Source organism: Ornithorhynchus anatinus, chromosome 1, assembly GCF_004115215.2.
Source record: "Ornithorhynchus anatinus isolate Pmale09 chromosome 1, mOrnAna1.pri.v4, whole genome shotgun sequence".
NCBI lineage: Eukaryota > Metazoa > Chordata > Mammalia > Monotremata > Ornithorhynchidae > Ornithorhynchus > Ornithorhynchus anatinus.
Genome location: NC_041728.1, coordinates 164,870,257 through 164,879,387, shown reverse-complemented (window position 1 = coordinate 164,879,387; position 9,131 = coordinate 164,870,257). Strand labels below are relative to the sequence as shown.

The following is a 9,131-nucleotide window of genomic DNA, read 5'->3' as shown; positions in this document are numbered from 1 at the left end:
ACAGTAAGCACTCAGTAAATACCACCGAATGAACAAGTCAAGCAGAGGGCGGTATTTCTCTCCCTCCAGCCGGTAGACGTGGACCCGGCCGGCCTGCCGTGAGCCTGATTTTCCTGGCCGGAGCGGCGGTTTCTAGGGTCCCCTCATCCCTTTGACTCCTCTTTCCCAGGCCCCCGGCAGCTGGGCCTCCTGACATCTTCGACGCCCCGACCTCATCTCCGCAGACGGGTCCATCTCCCTCACGGCTGCCCTGGAGCTCCTGCGCTCTTTCGATCCCCGAAGGCAGCCCCGCATCGCGGCAAATGGCGGCAGCCGGCAGGGGCACGTAATCCTGGGTCCACCGGGCAGCGAACACGAGAACACACCCTCTCATCACTGCAGCGTGGCTCAGTGGAAAGAGCACGGGCTTTGGAGTCAGAGGTCATGGGTTCAAATCCCGGCTCGGCCACTTGTCAGCTGTGTGACTTTGGGCAGGTCACTTAACTTCTCGGTGCCTCAGTTACCTCATCTGTAAAATGGGGATTAAGACTGTGAGCCCCACGTGGGACAACCTGATGACCCTGTATCTACCCCAGCGCTTAGAACAGTGCTCGGCACATAGTAAGCGCTTAACAAATACCAACATAATAATCACTGCACCCTACCATGGATCGGGCTTCCTTCTCTCCCGCTCTTTATTCTGTCACACTGATTAAAAACACTAATTACCCAGCCTCATTCTGCGAGGCGAAAACAAGATCGGCAGCTCGATTAGCTTGATTTTCATTCCCCCCGCCCCATCCCCAACTATATTTGCTGGCTGCTAGGTTGGAATCCAATCTACCTTCGGCATTTGTCTCGATACAAACGGAGTTAGGGGACGAGCAATGGTGTCACATGGCCGGTCCCCTCATGGATCTGTTGTTTTCTGCCCCAGATCAAAGACGTGATGACCTGATGCTTCAAAAGCGTCAGGGTGAGGAACCTACCCTTACGGAGAGGGGGCCGTTCAGGCTGTGGGAGCCTACAAAATCAGGCAAGCTCCCTATGGAACCGTTTCTTAAAAAAAATGGGAATGCCAAGAATGCCACCCAAGTAGCCTACTGGATTTGTTTGCTTCCACTACCCTGATCCCCAGACAGCAAAAACCCGAAAGGAGAGAACGTTAAAAAAAATTTATTTCTAGCCCTGAAAGAACAAAGTTATCCATCAAACTCATCAAATACAGTAGTTAATGTTGCAGTAACAATTAAATAACAGAATGGGATTAAATTAAACAAAAGGCAACATAAAATTTGAAGACAGTAAAAAATAAAACAGAGATAGCTACTTGCACCTACTTCAATTTCCATCTGTCAAATTAAGGGAGAGAGAAAAAACAAAGCAACAAATTTGACCAGAGATGACTGTTCCAACTACAGCTCCTCCACCCCTTTCACTACAAAACTGAAATTTAAGGACACGATTTCTCTGACAGCTACATGGCCGACAGCCTCTCCGGTCAGAAATAAACACATCTAGTAAATATCTACATTCTAAAAGTTTGCTTGAATGATTCCGTTATGGGGACAAAGTTGGGGGAGATGGGAGGGCTGCCTTTAAAAACACCCCCTTGCACGTTTGGTGGCGGTGGTTCGTATTATCCCTCGAACTATGGAATCGCACTGCCAGACACCAGATGCTGCCAAGGATTCATCTGGACGTTTGGAACTAAGGTACAAAGTGATTAGGTCGATTAGGCAATTCATTCCGAAGGTGGAAATAGGGAGTCGAGATTTGGGAACCTGAGTGGGTCTCAAGAAAATGATATCACCTCTATCAGAACCCAGTTGGGCTAGTTTCTCAGACACGCTAAAATTCTTTCTGGTTAGGGTGCAGCATCAACCGGTAGGTTCAAGAATTCTTAAAAGTGGTCCGGAGAGACATAGAAACCACGGTATTTTTTTTGAATCGCACGTCAAAGGCACACTGCTTTGTTTAGGATTGGGTGGGCCACGCTTTGAGGTGGGGGGTTTAACACTTTGTAATCCAAGGGACTCCACTCTCACCCGCCTCGTCCCTTCAGAAATATTTAGCGGCTTAGCTGGCTCCGGGCTCCTACGACGACTGCAATCCGAGCAAGAGGAAGCAGGGCAATATTCACCTCTCCTAGTCACAGCTACCGCTGTAGCGCTAGATAGGGTGGCCTGAAAAATCCAACATAACTGTTAGGGCAAGGCCTGGGTTAAAAAGAGATAGTTCATTTCAAAGCAACAACTCCACACTTCAAAAACGACTGTTAAAATGACAGGAATACTGATTTGCATAAATGCCGCTCATTCCACAAAATCTGACGGAAATTTTCAGCGAGAACAATGAACTCAATCACAATCCCGTATCGCGCTTCAGGTCTTCTGCTCCAAAACTACCACTTTCGGCCCGGACAAAGATATATTTCCCGCTTCCAATGAATATGTTCTTATTAAGAACAAAGGGAGGTATATCTCCAATTCAAAGAAACAGATTTCATGACGCAAGGCCCGTTGCCGGCAATGGACGTGCAGGGAACCGGCAGTGAAAAGTTAAATATAATCCAAGACCACCCCTTTTCCCCACCTCGCCCACCCTGGGGGCCGAGCCGTGCGACAAGCTGGATAGGTTGCCACGGCGTCCATCGGCTGAGGTTTTTCTGGCCTTCCATCTTCACCGTAGGTAAGCGCATCTAAGCTCCGCACCCTCAAAGTTAAGGCTTTTTTTTTGAGAAATCGATAAAAATCACAGGGCTCGATCTACTAGTGGTCTGTCCGTTCCTTCGGTAGCATCTTCCTCCTTCAGTCGCCCCAGAGGCCCCTTTCTAGTGGTTGGTACACAGTGAAGAGCGAAACGTGGCGCTGCAAGGTGACGAAGGATCAGTTGTTACAAGTCATCAGCGTCATCACTGGGAGATGGAAACCTACAGCGGGAAGACTGGGAATCTGGAGGCAAATGAAACCAAGACCCAGCTTGGAAAGCAGAGAATCTATCCTAGTAAGTGCTAGATGTGAAAGTTTCATTTTGCTCCTTTTGAAGAAAATCTGCCATCCCATAGGTTCCTGGCAGTCGGTTCCGTTCCAACAGCCATATCCTGACATCGAAGTCGAAGAGAGGAAATTCAGACTTCCATCTCTGGCTGGATGGTGGAGATGATGTGAAATAATCCTGCCGCAGTTCACTTTCCTTCCCTATTTCTAAAACATCCTTCCCCAAGGCCCCTGACCAGGTTTGGATTTTCTGAAGTATGAACTGCCATGGCAAAATCTTGATGAACCTGGCACGTTGGAAAGGGAAATATCCCAATAAAGGATAAAAGGCTTTCGTTCAGGTCACAATCTTTTCCCTGCAAAAACGTTAAAAAAAAAATGCTCCTTTGAAACGTGAGCTATGGCGGGGCAGGGCCTGGCTGACTTCATCAAGCAAACTCCGTCCTTCTTCGCTTATCATTTCTCTTCCGTCCTCTTTACCCGCAAAACCCTCGGACCGTTTTGGAAACATGAGAACCCACCGACATCCCGCTCGCCTCTCCACCGCCTAAAAAACTCAAGAGTCCAAATACGCGCGAGCTCTTCCACAGTGTCCCCCGCAGCACTCTTCACCGACGCCACCTCAGACCCTGAGAGCTTTGTGGAGGGGCAGACCGTTCATCCATTTTACGTTTTCCCGCGCCCGCCCTCTGCGACTCAGCTCCGACCATGGAGTCGTGCAGCTCGGAGGCGGAGCCCGGCGTTCACCCGGACCCGAGAGGGGAAAGAAAGGGCCCGGGGGGCTCGCCCAGACACAGACTCGGCCACTTCTGGAGGTTCTCCCAACTCTCGCCAAGAGCCTCTGCGTGCACCGATTCCTGGGAAGCCGCTGGGTTGACCTGTCTCCGGTCACGCCAAGTACACTCGCGTGACTGTGAGTCTGTCTCTGCCGCCGGTGGGTTGTAAGGCGGTTTATTTTCAAGTCTCTAGAATCTTAAAACATTCCCAATCTGTTGAATGATCTGCGTCTGCTTAAGTGTAGCACGGGTCAAAATGGAAAAAAAAATAATAACTATTTCATACTTCGATCCTGGAACTTCCTTGGTTATTGCATTATTTGCCCTTGGGGCAGAACAAACCAAAATGACAACATATACATAAAAACTTAATTGAAAAAGGAAAAACGAGGACAAAAGAGGCACCGGCCAAGCTTGCAGTCTTTTGGTTTCTGAAACCTGACAGATCAGTACATCCCTTAGAACAGTGGCAGACCAAAGCTGCATGAGGAGAGGAAGGTAAACCTTGCAGGCACTCAATAAGCAGTGGAATTTGCCTTCCCCGTCCCCAGTGATTTATAAATAAAAATTGCCCTTTGTCTTTTCTTTTAACTACCCTCATTTTACTAGTTTCTCCCAGCGCCTTCCACTTAGACATAATTTTGAAGACCACCCCCCGAAAAAATCAGCTCTTTCCACAGAGTTCATAGCATTCTTAACCCAGATGCGTTATTAAATGAAAATGGCTATTCAAGTTAGCTGTTCAGGGTTTCTTTGCAAAGCTGAACCATGAAAAGCCCCTTTTGCTACTATTGGAGAGGCGCAGAACTACTTAATCACACTTGGCTTTAAGTTAGATATGAAGAAAGAAAAGAAGAAGTTCCTCAAACCAATCCAAAAAGAGGCAGGTATAGTTGAAAGAAGGCCGGAAGGAGAAGGAAGACTAGCAGAACACACAAATGCCTTTCTCGAAAAGCTTGACTCTTCCGTTCAAGTACTCGAAGTATCCCTAAAGGCACAATGAATGGGATCTGCTACAGCAAAGTCAGCAAAAAGAAAATACAAATCCCAGGTCGGAGAAACGACCTTTCCGAGCCATCATCCGGAAGGCGAAAAAGGTCAACGATTCAGTCCACAATTCTTTTGGACCCAAAAAGGGGGTTTATAAAAGAGTCCATTTCTTTTTCTTGATTTTCTCTTGATGTTTTCTGGATGACATTTCCCTGCCCCCACCCCCCACCCCACCCCCTGCCATTTTTGTAGAAAATTTCTTGCAAAACCCTAAAAAGAGCATCAATTTAATATATTATAAAGATTCTTTTCAAACAAAAGGAAGATGAAGGCCATGACAACGATGTTAACGATTACTCTTCATTGCTTCTTTGGCTGCCAAGATCAGCGGCGTCAAGCTAGACAAAGGTTTAGCCAATTTCAGGAAGGGATGCTGCCAGAAAGAAAAAAACAAAACGGATGAAATTATTCACTTATAAGAATAGTCATTTCAGAGACCTCCTCACCTCTCTGTAAAAATCACTACCTTTCTAGAGTTCAAGGGTCCTCGAAGAGACGCACATGGACATATCAGTACAGGGCTGCCCTCTGCATTCAAAGATGATGCTAACAATGGGGAAATAATAATAATAATGTTGGTATTTGTTAAGCGCTTACTATGTGCAGAGCACTGTTCTAAGCACTGGGGTAGATACAGGGGTAATTAGGTTGTCCCACGTGAGGCTCACAGTCTTCATCCCCATTTTACAGATGAGGTAACTGAGGCACAGAGAAGTTAAGTGACTTGCCCACAGTCACACAGCTGCCAAGTGGCAGTGCCGGGATTCGACTAGGGCTGCAGGTATAATAATAATGATGACATTTGTTAAGCGCTTACTATGTGCCAAGCACTGTTCTAAGCACTGGGGTAGATACAAGGTAATCAGGTTGTCCCACGTGGGGCTCACAGTCTTAATCCCCATTTTACAGATGAGGGAACTGAGACCCAGAGACGTTAAGTGACTTGCCCAGAGTCACACAGCTGGTTGGTATGGCTGAAAAGTCTGATTCAAGACACAGTCCTGCCCACTACATACACATGTCTACATACATATGTGAACATATGTCTGTGCATGTGTGTATGCTTATATATAAAATGGTATGGTTACGTGTTTCATTCAATTCATTCAATAGTATTTATTGAGCGCTTACTATGTGCAGAGCACTGTACTAAGCGCTTGGAATGAACAAGTCGGCAACAGATAGAGACGGTCCCTGCCGTTTGACGGGCTCACGGTCTAATCGGGGGAGACGGACAGACGAGAACGATGGCAATAAACAGAGTCGAGGGGAAGACCATCTCGTAAAAACAATGGCGACTAATTAGAATCGAGGCGATGTACATTTCGTTAACAAAATAAATAGGGTAATGTAAATATATACAGTTGGGCAGATGAGTACAGTGCCGAGGGGATGGGAAGGGAGGGGGGAGGAGCAGAGGGAGATGGGGGGAAAAGAGGGTTAAGCTGCAGAGAGGTGAAGGGAGGGCGGTAGAGGGAGTAGAGGGAGAAGGGAGCTCAGTCTGGGAAGGCCTCTCGGAGGAGGTGAGTTTTAAGTAGGGTTTTGAAGAGGGGAAGAGAATTAGCCTGGCGGAGGTGAGGAGGGAAGGTGTTCCGGGACCACGGGAGGACGTGACCCGGGGGTCGACGGCGGGATAGGTGAGACCGAGGGACGGTGAGGAGGTGGGTGGCGGAGGAGCGGAGCGTGCGGGGTGGGCGGTAGAAAGAGAGAAGGGAGGAGAGGTAGGAAGGGGCGAGGTGATGTAAAGCCTTGAAGCCTAGAGTGAGGAGTTTTTGTTTTGTGCGGAGGTCGATAGGCAACCACTGGAGGTGTTTAAGAAGGGGAGTGACAGGCCCAGATCGTTTCTGTGGGAAGATGAGCCGGGCAGCGGAGTGAAGAATAGACCGGAGCGGGGCGAGAGAGGAGGAAGGGAGATCGGAGAGAAGGCTGACACGGTGGTCTAGCCGGGATATAACGAGAGCCCGTAGCAGTAAGGTAGCCGTCTGGGTGGAGAGGAGAGGGCGGATCTTGCCGATATCATAAAGGTGAGACCGGCGGGTCTTGGTAACGGATAGGATGTGTGGCACTGAGCTACGGACAGATCCAAGTTAATCAAGTTGGACAAAGCCCCATGTGGGACTCACCGTCTTATTCCCCATTTTACACAAGAGGTAACAAGACACAAAGAAGTCACTTGCCTAAGGCCATACAGCAGACAAATGGCAGAGCTCTGGATTAGAACCCAAGTCCTCTGACTCTCAAGCCCGAGCTCTCTCGACAAGGCTGCTATGAACATGTCAAGAATACCTCTTCTTGTGCTATTGTGTTCTACAGCCAAATCACCAAGAGTTTTTGTCTGGAGTGGTGAGGAACTCGAGGCCTGTCTCCTAATAGTAATAATAACGACTCTATTTATTGTCATCTTGACTCTATTTATTGCCATTGTTCTCGTCTGTCCGTCTCCCCCGATTAGACCGTAAGCCCGTCAAACGGCAGAGACTATATCTGTTGCCGACTTGTTCATTCCAAGCGCTTAGTACAGTGCTCTGCACATAGTAAGTGCTCAATAAATACTATTGAATAATAATTATGATATTTAAGTGCCTACTATGTGCCAAGCACTGTTCTAAGCGCTGGGGGTAGTGACAAGGTAATCAGATAATGCCCCCTCTAGACTGTCAATTCATTGTGGGCGGGGATTGTCTCTTTTTATCGATGCACTATACTTTCTCTAGATCTTAGTAAGGTGCTCTGCACACAGTAAGCGCTCAATAAATAGGACTGAATGGATGAATCTCACTGCTATTGCTCTATGCTTGACTCCATCCTCTAGACTGTACGATCCTTCGTAAGCCAACTCTGCTGTATTGCACCGTCTCAAACGTTTAGTTCGGTGCGGTAGAAAGACGTGAAAATGAATTACGGACCTGTGCAGAAGAGCCGCGGGGCTGAGGGCGGGGTGAAAATGGCCAAGACGAAGCAGTGAGGAAGAGTCTGGAGTTGGTGGCCAGGACTGGAGCGTACTCTTTGGGATCCCGAGATTAGGAGCAGCTAGGGCTTAGTTGCCGTCGGGTCAGGAGAGGGGGCAGAATTTCCCAGGAGAGGAAAGGGCTCTATGGAGATCACCCAAAGGGAACAGATAGTTCTTCCCGTGCAACGGGGAGGTGGGCTGGGCAGGTGGTCCCAAGCTGACAGGTTCTGGCTCTGGGGCACTTCTCAGCTGTCATCGAGATCAACGGGGCCTGAACTGCCCCGACTTTCAAATTTGCATCCTACTGAAATGCAGCCCTGACCCTCTCAGGGTGGCACCTGGAGTTTCCAGTCCTCTACCAGCCTTGACTACGAGAGGGAGAGTCAAGCAGAGGCTTACCCACTTCCTGCCTGGAAGGCAATCTGCTACAAGTCAAAACTCGCCCATGCTGGGCAACAGCGTCACGGGACAGAGTTAAGGGAGGAGACTCAAGTTTAGTGCACGGAAGGAGGCTATGGTAAACCACTTCCGGGATTTTGACCAAAAAACTCTATGGCTACACTGCCAGAACAACTGAAAACGGAGATGGGGCGTTCGGGGAGAGATGCGACCACGGTGTCGCTATGGGTCGGAGACGACTCGACGGCATACGACAAGAGATACAGGCCCAGGGGTAGCAGACCCTCCTACTCTGGACTTTAACTCTCTAGAGAGCAGTGATCCCGTCCGGCAGGGATCCTTCCGAAAGGTTGCTCTCGTTTTTAACGACGCCAAACATCCAAACTCACCTGTAACAGTTCTTTGGCCGAACCCCTCTTCTCCACGTCCATTTCCAAACACCGATTTAGGAAATCACGAAATATCGGGGAGAGTTTCTCTGGGTTCTGAAGTTCTGGGGTTCCATTAGTTGCTATCAAATACAAGGCCTGAAAAGAGAGCAGCCTCGTCTTGGGTAATCTCATTTCAAAATCCCATTTAATATGTTTTTGTTTCAAGGGTTGGCAGAGCACTCTAGCTTGGGTATCTCGTGGTCTGGATTAATCATCAAAAAAACATGACCATGAAGTCATTTTTGCTCCATTAAAAGGAGCAAAATTTGGAACTTTTTTCGTTCCGACAGGCTTAGATTTTCCTCTTTCCTAGAGTTTTTCTTCTGGAAAAATATGTAATAATATAGCTCTAGTCAAAACAATATCTACTATCGGAACCCACTTGACCGTTAAAAGAAATTTCCGGCTCATATCACGTAGAGAACATGCTAAAAAGCTGAAGCGGTGACGGTTCACCATAACAATGAGTTTGAATTTGGGGCAGTTACCAAAACAAAAATGAATCTACTCCTGCCAAAAAACTCAAAGCAAACACTGAAAATGCGGA

General features: G+C 48.0%; 1 protein-coding gene across 1 annotated transcript in view; it reads right to left on the bottom strand.

Annotated features, from left to right (window-relative positions):
* Window positions 1-1,139: 1,139 nt before the first annotated feature.
* PAK2 (p21 (RAC1) activated kinase 2) overlaps window positions 1,140-9,131 on the bottom strand; it is a 78,722-nt gene continuing 70,730 nt past the window's right edge. Inside the window, exons 14-15 of the mRNA XM_029060764.2 lie at window positions 8,543-8,680; window positions 1,140-5,177 (exon numbers count right to left, since the gene is read on the bottom strand). Of these exons, the coding sequence (XP_028916597.1) occupies window positions 5,091-5,177; window positions 8,543-8,680 (225 nt within the window). The 3' untranslated portion in view covers window positions 1,140-5,090. The remainder of the gene's footprint in view (window positions 5,178-8,542; window positions 8,681-9,131) is intronic.